This window comes from Sceloporus occidentalis, unplaced genomic scaffold (genome assembly GCF_023333645.1).
Source record: "Sceloporus occidentalis isolate IW3139 unplaced genomic scaffold, rSceOcc1.0.p SCAF_14, whole genome shotgun sequence".
In the NCBI taxonomy this organism is placed as follows: Eukaryota; Metazoa; Chordata; class Lepidosauria; order Squamata; family Phrynosomatidae; genus Sceloporus; species Sceloporus occidentalis.
The window spans coordinates 5,235,744-5,255,381 of NW_028316994.1; the positions used below are offsets into that span (position 1 = coordinate 5,235,744).

General features: G+C 42.8%; 1 protein-coding gene across 2 annotated transcripts in view; it reads right to left on the reverse strand.

Moving 5' to 3' along the window:
* LOC149303649 (synaptotagmin-1-like) overlaps positions 1-19,638 on the reverse strand; it is a 42,352-nt gene that overhangs the window by 12,330 nt on the left and 10,384 nt on the right. The window contains exons 1-2 of one of the 2 annotated variants that reach the window (XM_089479978.1): positions 16,952-16,971; positions 1,255-1,413 (exon numbers count right to left, since the gene is read on the reverse strand). In XM_089479978.1, the coding sequence (XP_089336104.1) occupies positions 1,255-1,405 (151 nt within the window). In that variant the 5' untranslated portion in view covers positions 1,406-1,413; positions 16,952-16,971. Of the gene's footprint in view, positions 1-1,254; positions 1,414-16,951; positions 16,972-19,638 lie in introns of those variants that run through there. The other variant, XM_089479979.1, reaches the window with a different exon arrangement.

The window sequence follows — 19,638 nt, forward strand, 5'->3', positions numbered from 1 at the left end:
AAGGAGTCAGATCAGACCATGGAGATGCAGCTAGTCTCAGCTCAGTTCTTAAATGGAGTGCACCCACCTTTTCCTTCCTCTAGGAGCTTAGAGAAGCCACATCTTTGTTATCTGAATTGTATACTGTCCCTATTTGGCATGGGCAGTCCTGATTAATCCTCTGTCATCCCACTTTTTCAGCTGCTTTTAAAATGTCCTAGTTCTGTGTATCATGAGGAAGGAGGCTCTCTGGGGAAATGTAGTGAATTGTGTTTCCAAAGGACTGGTGAGGAGTGCAGTTGCTGAGTTCTAATTTGTCCTTTACCATTGGTATGATGCACGCTCTATCTATGTATTCTAAGCTGCTTAGAGGCCTATATAGGTTAGTTTAGCTTCCTTTACTCTCTGCTTACATTCTCTGCCTCAGTAGCACTCCTCAGATAAGCTGTGCAAGGTACAGACAGAATAGCCTAAACATCTTTGCAACTGTTATGTGGCTGGGGAAGTCTCTCTACTGAATCTTCTCCCAGTCCCAAAAACTACAGAAAGAGACCAAAGTCTCACCTGTCCAACTTGTAAGTTTCACCAAAGCTTATAGAAAGCAAGTTCTGGTGGTATACAGTATACCTCCCACCCATAGGGTTGCCAGGTCAGGACTGTCTAAGGCTTGAGGTTTCAGGACCCAAATTTATAATCTAATGATGTACCCTTTTAGTTTATGAATGCAAGTTTTTCTGAAATCTGCTATATCCTGACATTTGGACTGAGGCAAATGCAATTTAAAAACAACAATGACAACCACCACCACCACCAGGGATAAATACAGAGTTGCCAATGCATTTACACACAAATACATTTAGCACTATTCAAAGATATAGCTGTGTTAGTCTGGAAAACCAGTGTGCAAAGGATTTTCTAGCACCTTTTAAGACTGACTTCACTACATACTGAGGCTACACTAGACACACTGCTCCTTTGAAAACAGGAGTTAAGTTTTAAAAGAAAGAAAGCTGACCTTTTGTGATAATACGTTCTCCAATTTGGTTTTGAAGGGCTTGTACAGTTTATGGGATGTAGCCCTGCGCATTGTCTCATTTTTAAAAATTCCAACCAAGCCTAAAGCAGGACAAGAAATGCCAGACTGTGTGACTCCAATTAATTTCAGACATCATTTGTATAATAGCTGGTGCCTTCTCAATTTGTTTGAATTGTACCCTCTCTGCAATCTGAAATCTGGGATGGGAGGGGGAAAGAAACGCACACAGCTCTACGTACTTGGCAGTTTCCCCAGTTTGTTCATGAATTTGTCTTTCATGTCAGAAAAAACATTCTCCTTGGTGGGCATTTCGGTGGCATTGAGGGATGGCTCCATTTCGGAGTCTGTCACCTCTGAATCCACCCGCGCTGACCTCCGTGCCGCATTCATTGTGGACCCTGGAAGAGGAAGCAGAAAGCAGAGCAATGAAACCCGTCCAGTTTAACTCATTTCAAGCAAAGATTTGGATTTCCATTTCTATATGCAGGCATATCCCATATAACAAAGCCTCTGGCTAAGAAGCTCCTTTTGACAAAGTCTTTCACAAGCCCACATTTCCTCTTCATTCTCTGTTAAGCTAGAAGGTTTTTAGCAGCATTGGCATTTGGAAGATTTGGAAGAAACATAGACTTTTGGTGCTGAGCTGCAGAAGCATGTCTGTATTAAACAACGCAATAAATACCTACGCTAAGATAGAATGGGAGCTACTCTAGCTGATTCTACTCTAGCTGCGTATGCCTGGCTATATTAGGCAAGATAAATAGCAGCAGCCTCCAGAATCCTTAACTGAACATTTGTGAGCAGCAAAACAGAGAAGAGAGGAAAGCAGATAAAGTTGCCTCACCAGCTCCAGTGGAGACTGAGGAAATAAAAGGTGGATGCATTTTCCAAGAAGCATTCAAGTGATCTCTAGAAAGTTAAAATAATTTTATTAACTTCAAGGCTCAGCTGGCCTGGTTGTTTCATTTCATATGTAAATTTTATTAGTTTTGAATGAAAATTTTGCTTGAACATTTTGAACTGCTTTTCTTTTTTGTGGTACAGGAACTGTATTCTTTCTATTCTTTCTATGTTTGTTCCCTCTCTTTTCTTTCCATATTTCTGGCTCTGGTACCAAATTTTCTATTAAAGACGTAATACCCAGGAACACATCTACATTGTTAAATGAGGCATACCTGTATGTACATTTTTTAAAAGATAAAATTTAACAGAAATTGATGGTCTCTATTCCCTTCCCTCGTCCTATATTGTGGTTTTCCCAATCTCTGCCTAAGGATTTGTGAGTTGATGGTACTATGCAACCCATGTGCTGAATGGCAATATTGCACAATTGGATGTACACCTGAACATGCAATGGGATGATCAACTAAATACACAACCAAATGCCATTGTGCATCAACTAAATACACAGCCAAATGCACAATGGCACTGTGTGCACATGTCCATTTTGCCACCCTTTGACCAGAATGCAAGCAAAAATATCCAACCACATCCATAAGGAAACGTACGCATGTGCAAGACACCAATGGTATTCTGGTCACAATTGTGATGGCTGCTGTTTTAGGAAAGACTCTGCCTCAGATCCTGCATTAGAGGTTACAATGCATAACTTTAACAATGACGGAGCTCTGTCACTGACATGACACTCAGCCATGCTAGTGAATTGCCATGATGCTCAAAGGGGCATAATGCAAGATGTCGCGATGTGCAATGTGTCTTGATGCCCATAGTGTCCCATTATGCATCAGGACATATTTTTGGACTTAATTGTTTTCTAATTGCACAATTGTTTTTTATTAACTTTTGTATTTTTTGGATTTTTAACAATGTTTTTAATCGTTGTAAACAGCTTTGAGTCCCAATTTGGGTTATAAATAAAATAAAATAAAATAAAATAAAGTGCACTGGGACACAATGTGCATCGGAACCGCATGCCCAACAGCCATTCTGCTGGCTCTGTTTACACAATAATCCCAGAGATGTAGCTACGTCTCTGCTCCCCCCTCTCAGAATACAACTGTTTCACCACATTGCAATTCACTTATTTGATCGTAAGCCACTTTGCAACGACACAAATACCTAACAGGGTACCAGTCAGGTTTTTAAAAAACAAAATACTGGTGCATACTACCACAACAAACAGCTCTAAAGTTGAAAACACACTTGGCAGATCTGTTACTGATGTCTTGGTTTTTCTACTAGCTTCTAAAGTTGTGTAGCCCTCCAGAAATTGTTGGATTGGAGCTCATGTGATCTGTCACTCTTGCTCTTGATAGCTGATGGGAGTTGCAGTCCAACAACATCTGAAGGCCACAGGCTGCCCAACCTTGACCTAACTAAACTACTGTGGTTTTCCAAAGGATCTCTTGCAGCCTACAAATAAACACTTTAAGATCATAACTCTTGTCAGCTCTAATTGACATGGATGGAAGATGCCACCAGGTTAGACACCTATAAAACCTCACACACTCTCTTGAAATAGTAAAAACAAAGATGCCAGCCACAGATGCTGGCGAAACGTCAGGAAGAAACTCTTCTAGAACATGGCCACATAGCCTGAAAGATCCACAAAAAACTACAAAAAATGTATTCATCCCTTCCCCCCATTCAGTCTCACTTTTAAAGTGTCATTAATGTGGCTTGTCTCTGATTAGTTTGTGGTTTGTTTTTGGTCTTTTAGCCACTCTTCTGTTGCTTACAATTTGATTCTTCTCCAGCCAAGTAGCTTGAAAAATGTCAGGTATTCTATTACTTCCACATAGACCAGCCCTCCAGGGCATCAGCCCTGCCAATTTTCAAAAAGGCAGGGCAAAGGGCTTCTGTTTTACAAGCATTAGTAAAAGGAACCGAGACACAGCCAAGCATCTATCTGAACTAAATTGTATAGTGTCCAGATGGAGGGAAGTAATAGTACCATTCTATTCTGCTTTGGTCAGAATACAGTGTCCAGTTGGGGAGTGCCAAGCTGGAATGTGTTCAGAGGAGGACAAAGCCTATTCACATTTCATAATTATAGCACCACTGTTCCATTTTAAACTGCTATGGTTGAAGGATTGGTGGCTTAGAGACGGTCATTTATATTTCACAACCAGAGCACTCTAGTGCTTCACTAAACTACAAGACCCAGGAAGCAATGGGATGGAAGCACTGCATTATAACTGTTGTAGTATGAAAGCGCACCAAGATGGTAATAGTTCTGGAACAGCTTAAAGAGCTGGTAGTGGGTAGGTTTTGCTTGAATAAGAGAAGGTTGAGAGGTGATATGATAGCCATCTTTAAATAGTTAAAGGGATGTCAAATAGAAGATGGAGTAGCTTGTTTTCTCCTGCTCCTGAGTATAAGACCTGAATCATAAGATTCAAAGTGCAAGAGATTCCACCAAAACATTAGGGGGAAAATCCTGATGGTAAGAGCTGCTCAACGTGGAAAAGACTGCCTAAGGATGCATCTGCACTGTACAAATAATGCAGGCTGACACCACTTTGAATGTTGTAGCGCCTTCCTATGGAATCCTGGAGTTTACAGCTTTACAAGGCATCGGCACTGTTTGGTAGAGAAGGCCTTGTAAAACTACAAATTCCAGGATTCCACAGGACAGAGCTACAGCACTTAAAGTGGCATCAAACTGGATTATTTCTACAGTGTAGATGCATCCTGCTTCTATCTGCCAGCTGTTCCCCTCTCAGCCTCCTATGGAATCCTGTGCATGCCCTGATCTCCCTTCTTGTAGTCCATCCACTCAGTGAAAACCAGTCCTCTTTGTGGGTGATAGTTCAAACTTTATTTAAACGATCATCCTTCCAGGTTGGACATTTTATTCTGATTTTGCAGAATGTACATGCATTACTGCAGAATTACACAAACTGCTGCAGAATTTACACAGAAGTATCCTGAAAACGGAGGCATTTTATGATGCCATCCTTTGCAGAGCTGAAAAAAGTAGTGCCAAGTTTCAGTAAGTTTCTGTGTGTCTTTTTAAAACTGCGTGGCAGAGGCTGGTAATGATTATTGTGCCTTTTAGCAAGTCAAAATGCCGAGATCAGAGGCACAGTGACTATAATTTACAAATATATCTCATGAATGAACACAGTGGTGGGATGGGAGCTGGATTTTGTTTTTATTAAAAACAACCCTGGCTTGCATGGATAAAATAAAAAACCTGGATAACGTATCTACAGCCACCTGTTTTTCTGGACTGGTTGTCCCTCGTTTTCTGGCAGAGTTATCTTTTTGTGTGAAATTTGGCTATGCTGGGGGAGTACCCTGGAAAGAATGTGCTTTGTTTGAAAGCAGGAACCAAAATCCTTGGTTCACCATCCTCAGAGATGTGTAGTTACTGGCAAGTTTCCAAAGAGAGAGCCATGCGGGTCAGCTTCTGTAATTCAAAGATGACTTTGGCAGCTGCTTGGAGACTCACAGACTCATTGGCACATCTCAAAACCGCTTTTGCTCAGATCTCACCCACACACCTGCGCAATACGGCACAGACACACCTGACAGATGATATGCCACAGATCTGAGGAAGTGGATCGTAATCCACAAAAGCTCATGCTGAAATAAATCTGTTTGGCTTAAAGATGCTACAGGGCTATTTGATGTCCCTCTGTAGGGTGGATTCTCCCTCCCTGCTTCTCTTTCTCTCTCTTTCATGTGTGCACATCCCCTTTGAACTAAAACCACTACTACCCTCCTGGCCTCATGTCTCCTCTTCTGTTGCAACAAGCATGTTGCAATAGCTTCACCAAGGGTGAGGAAGAAGAGGAGGATGAGGAGGGGGGAGATGGAGAAGATGATGAAGAAGAGAGCAGCTGCCAGGGCTCCCTTGCGCCCATTACAAAGCATCAGCTGCTGATTGGACCAAGCATCTCCCCTGATGCTTGATGGACAGAATGGCAACAGCTTGGCTTGGGTGGAGGAAGGAGGGGCCGGCAGTCCCTTGGGGAGTTTCCCTATAATAATAACAACACAGTCAGGGAAGGCACGTAATGCAGGCACGCTGCTTTGGATTTCAGGATCTTGAGAGCAGCTGGGCAGACCAAGCTGGGCAGTGGTGCTGTTGCACTATGATCTCCTTACTGGAGAAGACCACACTCCCCAAATCACACCCTCTCCACTCCCAGAATCCTCAGTCACTCCACCGCTGACCACTGCACAACAGACCTGCATAGATCATATGCCATGGCAGCCCCCAGGTGAATACGAACATTGTAAAACTGCTCAATTCATTATAGAATAATGGAATCATTCAGTTGGAAATCTCAAGGACCATCAAGTCTCCCTCTCTTGCTATGCTGGAATACACAAGCAAAGCACACATACACACACCCCAACAGATGGCCATCCAGCCTCTATTTAAAAACCGCCAAAGAAAGAGACTCCACTACATCCCGAAGGAGCATGTTCCAGTGTCGAACAGCTTTTATCGTCGGGAAGTTCTTCCTAATGTTGAGTGGAATCTCTTTTCTTGTAGTTTGAATCCATTGCTCTGTGTCTTTTGTTCTCTTGTCTCACTCCTATTCTTCTTTTCTTCCAGAGGATTCAGGAGTTCTGAAGACAGCTCCTTTTCACCTTTTACTCATTAGCCTCCATTTCCTTCTAAGGAACAGTGGTGGCTGGCTTCCCAGGGCTTTAACTCCTTAGCACGCCCCATCTTTCTACAAAGTACTCAAAACGGCAGCCTCTCTCGATCCCTGTGGACCTTTTGAGTGGTAATGGTATCCACTCTAAATAATTAACAGGGAAGGAAAGTGCTGGGTGCAAAGGACGAGCAAGCCCAAGGGAACACCAGTTTTGGATTATCTGCCACACTTGGCCACAGTCTCTACAAATCAGATTGACAGAATGTTTCTCTTGCTTGGACAGTCCCATTTATCTCCTGACAAATTGGCTGGAACTGCCTTGGGCTCCAGGAGCAAACACTGACACAGAGGAAGAGAAAGGGAGAGGATGGAGACAAGAAAAAGAGATCATCCTGCACAAGCTGACTTGCCTTGGGCATTGCTCTCTTTGTGGCGGCATCATTTGAACTCGAGACTCTGGGCCTCCACCCTTGCACCTTTTCATTTAACTGAGAGCCACAGTGGTGTAGGGCTTAGATTTTCAAACTGTGATCATTTGCAATCTTGGTTTATAGGCAGAGCATGCATTGGTTCTTCAGCTTGGAAGAAACGAGAACCTGTGGCTTAGAAATCCTTAGAACTGATGGATGTGTTGAATGATTTGTAAATCTCTCAACTGGGGGGGGGGGGGATTCCTGAGTGCTGCAAAAACTTTTTAAAAATGTATGAAACACAAGCAAGAAACAGTAACTGAAGAAAGCGCCACAATAAAACTTGCAGCAAAAGTGAAAACACTACAGCATACAAAACCAAAATCAAATCATCAGCAAAGAAGAACCGTAATTTGATCTAAAAGCTCTATAAAGGATGCTGGGAGAATCATAGAATCACAGAACTGTAGCATTGGAAGGAACCACAACTGTCATCTAATCCAAACACCTGTCACTGGAGAAACACAGCAAATGCATCCCTGACAGATGGTCATCAACCACTGTTTAAAACCCTCCACTCAAGGTTGGAGCTACTTACACAGCCTGTTCCACTGCCAGAGAGCTCTTACCAGACAGCTTTTCCTAATGTTTAATCCAAATCCCCTTTCTTATAATTTGAATCTGTTGCTTGAGATCTTATTCTCTGGAGTAGCAGGAAACAGGCCTGGCCCACCTTCCACATGACAACACTTCAAATATTTGAAGCCAACTGTCACACTGCCTCACTCATTCATTCCTCCTCCAGATTAAACATCCCCAGGTCCCTCAACCATCCCCCATAGGGCTTGGCTTCCAGATATTTTGTCATATTTGTCACCCTTTTCTGAATATCTTCCATCTTGTTGATAGCGTTGGAAAACTAGTGCCCCAAACTGGTCACAGTACTGCAGCTGAAGCCTGAACAAAGAAGAATATAGTGGGGATGTTATTTCTCTTGATCTAGATGCTGTATTTCTGTTCATGAAATCTGGGGTGCCATTTTTAGCCTTTTTTGCCACTACATTATACTGTGAGAATAACAGAATCATAGAGTTGGAAGGTCCCCTAAAGGCCATCAAATCCAACACTGACTCCATGTAGGAACTCCAGCTAGACTAGAGCATCCCCAGTAGGCACTGCAGAAATAATACAGTGTGGCAATGCTTTAGTTGTCATAGTTCAATACTATGGAAATCTGTTTTGTAGTTTTGTGAGATGAGATATTTAGCCTTCTCTGTCAGAGAGCTCTGGTCCCAAAACAAACTACAGATCCCAGAATTCCAGAGCATGGAGCCATGTCAGTTAAAGTGGTGTCAAACTGCATTATTTCTACATTGCAGTGTAGGGAATTTGTTTGATTGCCAAACCACTCTTATTGTAAAGAAGTTTCTTTTAATGTTCAATTGAAATCTAACTCTCTTTTCACTTAAACCCATGCAACCTGGTTTTATCTGCTGGAGCAGCAGAGAACAAAATTGCACCCTCTTCTCTGTGACACCCCTTTAATTATTTTAAAAGTGCCATCACGTCATCCCTCAGTCTTCTCTTCACCATGCTGAATGTGCCCAGCTCCTTCAACCTTTCCTCATACGTTTTGTTCTCCATACCTCTTATCATCCTTGTTGATTCATATTTAGCTTGTGAATCCAGAGGTCTTCACCTGCCACCAAAAAAGACCACAATGCTAGTGCCAGGTGAGCTTCTCCAAAGTGGGCATTCTGCAGATGGGGTACTAATCTAGAAGAGGCCATTTCATATCCAGCCATCCATTTGGTGATGTGGGGAAACCCCAAGGAAAGTCTGAGATGAAGATCTTCAGGTAGATGTAAGTAAATAAGGAGAAAGGAGCTCCTTCAGGTTACTTGTCCATAAGCCACTTAGAGCTTTAAAGACTGAAATCATACATGTCACAAAGGAGAATGGAAAGAGAGGAGAGGGGAGGCACATAATATGAGCACAAAGCTTCTTATATATGAACTGGGCCACTGAGCCCAGCAAGAGATATATGCAATTTAATGCACGTAGTATATAACCTCAAGGGGATGGCTGATGTGTGCATGGTGGATGGAGAAACAGAAACCCTTTTTGTGTGTAGAGGGGAGAAAGTATTCAGCTCATCAGAGATGTGGGAAGAAGATGATTTAAGGGTTAAAGAGTTAAATGGCACTCTTTATTTGATCTCAGTATTAAGAGAGAATTGGGCAGGGTGACTTAAAATGCATTTGTGTGGGTTTATTTTGACAGTGGCACATGGCGTTGTTCACAGACCCAGCAGCTGAATGGGCATGGCTTTCCTGTAAATATTGTTTCAGTTTGACAGAGGAATGGGAAGGAAGAGAAATGGTGCAGAGACAGAAGAAACAGGGGCAGGGGAGGGGAGATGGAGAAAGATAGAAGGAAAGAGTAGTTAAAAGGTTCTCCACTCTGCTTTCACTCGTCTTTTCAACACCCCTCCCACACTCGTCTTTTGCATCCTCCCATAATAAGCCCATAAGTCCATCACCCACCTGGCACATTTGTTCTGCCTCTCCCCCCACTTTACTGCTCCTTGACAGCTCGCAGATGGGATTGGCAGAGCTTATGTGCTTCTCCACAACCCAAATCCTTGAGACATTGTTTCAGAAGCAGGATTTAACACCACTCCGCTGCTGGGCAGAGGAAGAGATGTATATGGGGTGGGAGGGGGACAGGGTGAAAAAGAGAGGGCTGCTTTCTGCCTTAAACTGTGAATAGTCTGAAGGCACCTGAAGAAACCCTCTCAAAGCTGACTTAAGTCAGGTCAATGCCTAGATGAAAGATCTTCTGGAAATGTAAATGGATCAAGGACCAGCCTTACCGATAGGCAGGCAGAGGCAGACACCTCAAGCAGTGGATGCTGAGAGGGAGGGAGAAGAAATAGGTGCTAAAGGACAAGAGTGTGTTGTGATAGCCGAGCCAACCTGTTAGTCACTAAGCCAAGAGTGGAGAATCCAAGGGACAAATTTGGTTTTAGGGATGTTTCCAGGAACCATATTCCAGTGGTGGAGGAGGCCCAAGGCAAAAGGAGAGAGGCAAAAAATAACAGTAGGTTTTTAGCTTTGATATCTTACTGCTACCTACTAGGTCCTAGGGTAGGCTTTTCAACATTTTAGTGTGGGGCCAGAGTGGCATAGTGGTTTGAGTGTTGGACTCTGGAGACCAGGGTTCAATTCCTGGCTCAGCCATGAAGCCCATTAAGTGACCTTAGGCTAGTCGCTTGCTCTCAGCCCTCCTCTGAACAAATCTTGCCAAGAAAACCCCATGATAGGGTCACCATAAGTCAGAAACAACTTGAAGGCACACAATACCAAACATCAAATGCAAAAGCTGGGAGCTACCAAATGAATCGTGTTCTGGGAAAGAGGATATGGCTAGTGATGTAGCCAAGTCTTTTTTTTTCTCAAGGTCTCAAGTCTCCACCTTCAAGTCTCAAGTCGAGTCTCCAGTCGCTGAAGGTAATTTCAAGTCAAGTCTCAAGTCTAGTCTCAAGTAAGGGAACCAGCTTCAGCAGAAAAAAAAACCAGAGGTGAGGTTGGGTGGTGTGGAGACTACAGGTGGATCCTTCTAAAGATTTTTAAAAGGATTAGAAATGCGCATTGCAGACATGATGTTGAGTAGACCTTAACCCCATCTCAAGCTCAAAGCATAGGACATGTTTCTCTGAGGGGAAAAGCAAATGCATTAGGGAATGAGTTTGAGTTGGGAGTTGAGATCTATTCAGCAGCCTCTGCCCACTGCACATTGGGGAGCATTATTGCTCTATTTTCCTAGGATCAAGAGGCAAGGCTTGTCTCCATAGCATGGGACACGTTTCTCAGACAGGAACAGCAAATACGTTAGGCAATGGGCTTGAGGCAGAGGCCTACAGGAAGCAGGGGCTTTCTTTACAGCAAATCTAAACTTCTGCTTCCATCACTGAAAGGCAAAAGTGGAAAATGAATGTTGTTCAAAGGAGGAAAACCGTTTTCCATTATATAATAGTCCTGGAATAAGTTAGGACAGCAAATCAGTCACTAAGAATACATAAGTCACTAGCTGAGTCAAGTCAATGCATCATTTACTGCAGAGTTGAGTGTAAGTCATCATTAAAAGTGACTTGAGTTTGAGCCAATTGATTTGAATCAACATCACTGGACATGGCTGCCTGGGAATCCCAAAGGAACAGATTTAAACCACTGGGGCTAAGATTTTCCATCCCTATTCTAAACTAACCTGCTAGTTGGTATGCATTTACTTCTGCTGAGGAAATTTTAAACCACCTGTCCATTTGGTTCTTGTCTGTGGAATGAGGAGAGAAACCTTTGCTTAGACAGGAAAATATTTTAGTCTAGTTCTGCTGTAGATAGGGACCTCCAACCTTTTCTAAAGGTTTGCATGGGGGTCAACAATGACAGGCAGGTTGTTAATAATTTTGCCTACTCACCAATACTTGCAGGAGGAGGACAAATTACTTTGCTATCTCCTCAACATTTCACATATGAAAACCAGAACATGTTTGGCCAAAAAACATCAGGATGTGGTCAAGATGGCAAAAGTTATTAATGAGGAAGAACAAATAAGCTAAGAGACGTTGCAGCAGTTTGCGTCTGCCTGAGCCTACTGGGAGGTGGAAGACTCCACTCCTCCTCTTGTCTCCCCTCTGCTAAGATTATTGAATGCAAAGTGCTGTTATACTTTGGAGTCATTTTGCAGCAACTGAAGTAAGCTGAGGACAAGGGAGGAGTGGGAACAGGTGAGGAGAAAGAAACTGGGACATTTTAAAAGATGCTGAAAAAGTGGGATGGCAGAGGATTAATCAGGATTGCCTCTGCCAAATCAGGACAGTTGAGGGGAATGCTTTCCCCTTTCGCGTTCAGTTAAATTTCTTTAAATAAGAAGACTCTAACAACAACAATTTATACTCAGAAATGTCCTCCATTTATTTAATGCAGCTTACTCCCAAGAAACTCCCAACTATGGATTGCAGGCTTCCTATTATTCCTAGGACGATTAAATGACAATTACTAGTGTATTAATATTTATTAGTACATGATCATTTAGTACACTTCTAGATAATTCCTGAGCAGGATCAACTATGAAAGAGTCTTGGTGGCTCAATGTTGTCAGATCATGGGGAGGGGGGGGTGGTGTTAAGACACTCCCCCAATCTTGTTTTAGAGGGGGTTCAAGCCCCCTTATTCTGATGCCCATGGTTGTGGATGCCATCTTGAAGACTCTGTTGTGAAAAGCAACACCTGAAATAACTAAGCTGCCTGTATAATTTTTAGCCTGCTGGAGACAAAAGGCTGGTGTTTTCCTCATTAGCTATAAGCTTTGAATAAGTGAATGGAAAAGTCCGTGCTTTCCTCATAGCCACATCCGTAACTCTGTGGCCAAGTGTCTCTGTGTCTTTTTAACATCTATGGAAGGTCAGCCTCATAAGCGTGTATGTGGAAAGAAGAACAATGTTGTCCAGAAAGCTTTTGCCCAAGGATAATAAATACTTTAAATAAATAATATCATCCTTAAGTTACCACTTAGTCCCTTCATTACTTATGTATTATGTTAATATCTCACCTTCTTCTCATGGCAAAATGAAAGGAAGCATACGTGGCCAGGTTTCTGCCCAGGCAATGCTCATGGTGCCTGGGGGGATTCTGGAAGCTACAGTCCAAAATAAAAGTAACTGTTCTGACCTTTGAGACTGTGCCCCAAGATGAGGGCTGAGCCTCTTCTCAGTAAAAAGTGATCAGGGATCACTGCCAATGGTGGGCACAGCAGCATTGAACTGAAGCCAGGATTCAGACCAGTGGAAGCACCATGATTTATTTAATAGGAACGGTGACATCAACTGCCATTCTCCTCATGGTTCCCTGTTATCTCTGATTTTAACTACTGTTCTCACAGCAGACAATGGTAAGGTGAAAGCTTTCCCCAGAAACAATATAGTGGTGAGCTATGATAATGCAAATTATTTAGAACTGGCTTGGTCTTGAACGAAATCGGATATACAAAAGACCTACTTCAGATAGAGATGGAATTTGTTTGTTAATATGAATCAACATCTCCCTCCCTTTTTAGGACTGTATCAGGAAACATGGCAAGAGGAACTCCCATGGTGATGATCAGCTGCAGTTCAGAATTCAATACTAATTCAATACAGCATCCAATGATGGACAGAACTTGTAAGATTGTAGAGCATGTTCTCCCTCCTCCCTTCCTCCTCTCTTTCTGTGCCACCCATTCCTTCAGACTGCATGGAATTAGGGCCACACGAATTGAAATCATAGAATCATAGAATCATAGAGTTGGAAGAGACCGCATGGGCCATCCAGTCCAACCCCATTCTGCCATGCAGGAAATCCAAATCAAAGCATCCCCAGCAGATGGCAATCTAGCCTCTGCTTAAAGACCTCCAAGGAGGGAGACTCCACTACACTCCGAGGGAGTGTGTTCCACTGTCGAACAGCCCTTACTGTCAGGAAGTTCCTCCTAATGTTGAGGTGGAATCTCTTCTCCTGTAGCTTGCATCCATTGTTCCGGGTCCTGTTCTCTGGAGCAGGAGAAAACAAGCTTGCTCCCTCCTCAATATGACATCCTTTCAAATATTTAAACAGGGCTATCATATCACCTCTTAACCTTCTCTTCTCCAGGCTAAACATCCCCAGCTCCTTGAGTCGTTCCTCACAGGGCAAGGTTTCCAGACCTTTCACCATTTTAGTTGCCCTCCTCTGGACACACTCCAGTTTCTCAATGTCCTTTTTGAATTGTGGTGCCCAGAACTGGACACAATATTCCAGGCGGGGCCTGACCAGAGCAGAATAGTCAGGCCCCACCTGGAATATTGTTAAGGCCAGGGGACACTCACACCCACATGGATCATAGACCTACAAGGTTATAAGTCAGGAGGAACCATTAATCTGATCCCGGTGTAAGTTGTATCACAAGCAGAAAGAGAAATCTCTACTAGCTACTGTCTTTCTTATAGCATCCTTTGAACATCCCATTTAGCATCAAGCCTGCATATCTGTGACTAGCTGCTTTAAAATCTCTTTTTTTCCAAAAAAGAGGAAAGAGTATGTATGGCAGGAATGGAGACCCTCAGTTTCCATATGTGAATCTGACCCCCACCCCCCACCCCTTGCCAGAAGCCAAAGCTGGCCCTCTGGGCTTTCCTAGAAGATCAGTCTCCTTTCCCCATGATACCTTTATGGAGCAGCTTTTCAGCTTTAATATGGCTTTTCCACTCATTCTAAAGTTTGAAATATATCTCCCGTGTCTTAGTATTGACAGTGAAGGTTTACATATAACCTTTACATAAAAATGCTGGCATTATTAATCCTATGATGACTAGAATACACCTTCCATCAAACATCTTGGAAATTGACTTTGGCTCTCAGGCTGAAAGAAGTTTTCCATCCTTAAAAGGTACAGCATACCCCCCCCCCTCAACATTTCACATATGAAAACTGGTATACATATGGCCAAGCAACAAGTGTGGTCAAAAGGGGAAATGTTATGAGTGAGGAAGAACACACAAGTTAGGTGAGGTTGCAGGAGTCTGCTTTTGCCTGAGCTTACTGGGAAGGGAAAAGAATCCACCCCTCCACTCTTCTCCGCCTTTTTGAATTCAATTTGCTGCAATAGAAGTAAGCTGAGGACAAAAGGGGAAAGCAGAAGAGAGAGGAAAGCCTTTAATATGGTTTATAACCTGTACTCAGTCACCTCAAAGCCTATACTTGCACCAGAAAGAAGTGGGAAAGTCATGAGATGGCAGGAAGGATTGTGCCACTTAAAGTTGCAGGTATAAATCCCACTTTTTGAAAATGCTCCCAGTTGTCAAACCTAAGGTTGCCCCATAAGTAGAGAACTATTCAATCAAGAAGAAGAAGAAATCTCATCCGGTCTCCTCCCTGATGTGCTGCTTTTCCATTTGCAGGGAAATTTAGTTTTAAAAAAAATTGGTATATTTGAAAATTGTCTCCTCACATGTGGATTCTGGAGAGCACAGTACAGGACTCTGGTTCTTCATTCAGCTGCATGTGAAAGCTGCTCTTCAATTTCAGCATTCCAATCCCTGCTTTTCCCCTTAAAATCTTACATTTCATGCAGGGGTGGTAGCAGGGAGTGGATGAAAAGCTCAGCAGAGCAAAGCAGGCGAATCATTTGCTTAATCGCTATTATTTATTTATTAATCTGCCTCATTACTGAATCTGATTTTTCCCCAAAAATTACAGATTTCTAGATTCCCTGTGTATTCAGCAGGTTGTCCTGAACTCACCCCCTTTTTTCTCCTTCACTCCCCCCCCTTCTCTCTCTCTCTCTCTCTCTCTTCTTTCTTGGATGAATGCACAGTGACACTCCTCTCCTCGGAAGTTCTAGCAATGCCTTCCAAACCTCAGGGCCAATTTCCAACTTGTCCCTAGATTTCCTGTCAATGTACCCCCCCCCCATCTCTTTTCCTCCAGTTTGCTCAACGTTTCTTTGCAATGCTGCCAGTTTGTGGGGGGAAATCAAAGGCTGCATCCACACTGCAGAAATAATCCAGTTTGACACCACTTTGACTGCCATGGCTCAATGCTATGGAATTTTGAGAATGGTAGTTTGTTGTGGCACCAGAGCTTTGCCAGCAAAGTAACGTCACTCTCACACTCATTCCCTTACTTACTAGTCCCACATTCATTCTGTTATCTACAGTAAATGAGTATTGTAGTGTGATACCATTTTAACTGTCCAGGCTCGATGCTTTGGAATCCAGAGGTTTTTAGCATGATACTAAGGATTTTCTGCTAGAGAAAATGTGTGTTTGTCTGGAGGGAATTCTTAGTATTTCAAAGCTACAGATCCCAGTATTCCATAGCATAGACCCATAACACCTAAAAGTGGTATCAAACTGATACAACTGGGCAGTACAGACATACCCTTGGACTGTCTATAGAGGGAAGAAGAACACTGTCAGAAAAGACCAAAGCTCAATCTACTCCAGCATCCGGCACCCACAGATGGCTACTGGTAGCTCACAAGTAGCATGTGAGGGCTACAACAGCACCATCTTTCCTTTCCTTTGAGTAACTGGTATTTCCTTGAGGGTAAAAAAAAAGACATACTTGTGTTAGTCTGAAATATCAGTATGCAAAGAGATCTTGTAGCACCTTTCAGACTTACTGTGCAAAAGAAGTTGTAACACAAACTTTTATAGACTATGTCTTACATCTGAGGAAGTAGAGCTATGCTGCTGTCACACTGCAGAATTAATGCAGTTTGACACTGCTTTAACTACCATGGTTCCATGCTGTGGAATCATGGGGGTTTTGGCACCAGAACTCTCTGATAGAGAAGATTAAATGTCTCACAAAATGACAGTTCCAGGATTCCATAGCATTGAGCCATGGCAGTTGAAGCGGTGTCAAACTGCATTAATTCTGCTGTGTAGATGCAGCACTACTCTGCAACAGCTTATGCTACAACTTTTTTTGTATGATTAGTCTCAAAGGTGCTATAAGATCCCTTTGCAGACCGATATTCCAGACTAACATGCCTACGTCTTTGCATTCAGATAAGACATTCCACATGCATCTGAGGAAGTAGACCAAGTCTGCAAAAGCATATGCTACTACTTCTTTCCCACAGTCAGTCTCAAAGGTGCTACAAGATCCTTTGCATACTGGTATTTTCTTGTTATACAGCTGGCCACTGCCTGTAGCCCCTATGAAAACAACAATGGTGTTGTCTTTCACAACTTTTCACCAACCCTGGGCAGTGTTTTCAAACCAGGGAGAAAGCAGGAAAATTTTCATTTTTAGAAAAATATCGCTGCAAGAAAGAAAGGCACAACTGTAGTGGATGGCAATAGCCTAGGCTGATTTGTTTTCCCTTTCTCCCCCTGCACCCAAAAGAGACAGATGTCTTACCAGGTTAGTAGCTCCAGTTCCTTCTTCAGTGGGTGGCGAAGTGTCAAGAAAGAGATGGGGAGGAGGAGATGAGAAGCCCTCCTTCATAGCTGTGTAAGACACAATAACCCCATATCTGTGTCTCAGGGGCCAGCTCCACCATGATCCATCATGGGCCAGCTTGTTCCAGAAAATGTTTGGGCACCAAGCATTTGTTATGTTTTCAATAGGGTTGCAAGAATCCACCGACTACCTGAATTTTAAGGCCTGAATCCCATTGTAGTTAGTCCCAACTAGACCCAATGAATTAATGATGAAATTGTGAGTCAACATGTACGTACATTTCATTGAATGCAATGGATTTAGTCAGAGGATTCAGGCCTTACACCAGATTTGGAATTATGCAACTCCACTCACATGTTGTTGGACCAGTGGCACCTAGTGACTGCCCCATGTTAGAGGGGCACTGAATCCATTCCAGATTTGGGACGCAGCTGTCCAAGGTCCTGAAGTTATTTTTGAGATTAAGTCATCTGCTTTAAAGCCTGAGTTAAAACCTGGTGTGAACCCATTGCCCCACTGACTTGGGAGCCACCATTGTGTTGAACTGCAACTTCCAGCATTCATTAACAGTGACTATCATGGCTAAAGGTTATGACTTGTAGTCCATCAACAGCGAGAGGGCCACATGATTCCTACTTCTGCTTTAGACAGACTACTTTGGATTAACTAAAAAGATATTCACCTTTAATGGGAGCACTTTTTAAAAAGTTGAATACAAGCACTTTTAAGAAGATTCAATACAAGCACTTTTTAAAAATGCTAGTAGCAGTAGAAGTGTCACTAAGGAAGCAGGCTGCACCAGGGGAGACCCTAAGTGGGTGATACTACAGGTCCCCAAACATCTGCCTTTAGACAGAAACAACTGTGGTGTTTGCCAGCATACCTTTAAGATGTTGAAGAGATGGTGTATGTGGGGTGAGACTCAGTGGGAATTAAAAGGAAAGGCCCCAGGGTGTGTGTGTGTGTGTGTGTGTGTGTAATTTCTTTTAAAAATCACATCCTACCAAATTTTCACTTTATGAAACTATGTACATGTCAATACAGTGGGCCCTTGATATCTGCTGGGTTTTGGTTCCAGGACCCCTGTGGATACCAATATCTGTGGGTGCTCAAGTCCCCTTAAATACAATGGCATAGTGAAATAGTGTCCCTTATATAAAATGGCAAAATCAACGTTTGCTTTTGGAAATTTACATTTTTGACACCATGAGTTACCGCACCAGGTGATGCCAACTCCAGTGACATCATTGTGTGGCAGGCATCACCTTATAAGAGTTACTCCTATTCCTTCCATCTAAGGTGGCTGCTTCTCTGCTACAGAAGGTATTATTTAATGCTGTGTAAAATACATCTGCATAATTTTAATTTTAAAATACCTTGAGCTTTTTGTAGAAAAGGGCATCTAAAAATGTACCATGATAAAGAGCAACAAAAAACTGTAACTCTGCTTATACATATTTAAGCAGCTGTAATGAATTAATCAACATCTACTCAGCTCCAAGTTATTCAACATTCAGTGTTACAGATTCTTCCAGGAAGTCCACAGTTGAGGTATGGAGGACATAATATCTCTTCACTGTTTGGTTACCAAACATCCAATTCTTGCAGCTATACTACAGCTGAACATGGAGGTTCTAGTTAGCTTTCAAGGTTAAAAGCAGCTGCTGATAATTTTCTAATCTTTCTATTATTATTTTTTTTTAACTTTTAATAAGGCAACCTAAACCAGGAATCTTTGCCACAACACTATGGTAATGAATTTCATAAGCTGATATTTCACAGTAAGTTAGGTTTGAGTGTTGGACTATTACTCTGGAGCCCAGCCATGAAACCCACTAGGTGACCTTGGGCAAGTCACATACTCTCAGCCTGAAGGGAAGGCAGTGGCAAACTTCCTATGAACAAATCTTGACAAGCAAATCCCATGATAGCCTTAGGGTTTCCATAAGTCCCAAACGACTTGATAGCTTACCATAAGACTGAAATGACCAGAAAGCACACAACAACAACAACAACAACAACAACTACTAGGGTAGAGAACCTTTTTACTGATTGTCACATGCTCTCAGCCTCAAGGGAAGGCAGTGGCAAATTTCCTCTGAACAAAGCTTGTCAAGAAAGCCTTAGGGTCACCATAAGCAAGACCTCATGATAGCTTTAGGGTCGCCATGAGTCTGAAATGACTTGAAGGTACACAATAGCAGCAGCGGCAGCTAGGATGGAGAACCTTTTTACTGATTGATTGACTGATTGATTTTATATCTCACCTTTCTTCCAACATGGAAACTTTGGCTTCTTATTTCCATCAGTCCCAGCCAGCATGGCCAACAGTAAGAGACTATGGGGAAGTGAGGCTCAGCATACATGAAGAGCCAAAGATCCTATGCAGGTAGGACACAATTTTGGACAGTTTGTACAGAGCCCGTGTGGCTTAGTGGCTTGAGTGTTGGGCTACGATTCTGGATACAGGGTTCAAATCCTGGATCGGCCATGAATCCCATCGGGTGACCTTCAGCAAGTCTCACACTCTCAGCCTCAGGGGAAAGCAATAGCAAACCTCTCTGAACAAAACCCTGTGACAGGTTTGCCTGTCTGCTGTGTCCATAGGCTCTGCACAGCAATGCTCAGCAACACTAACAAGGAAG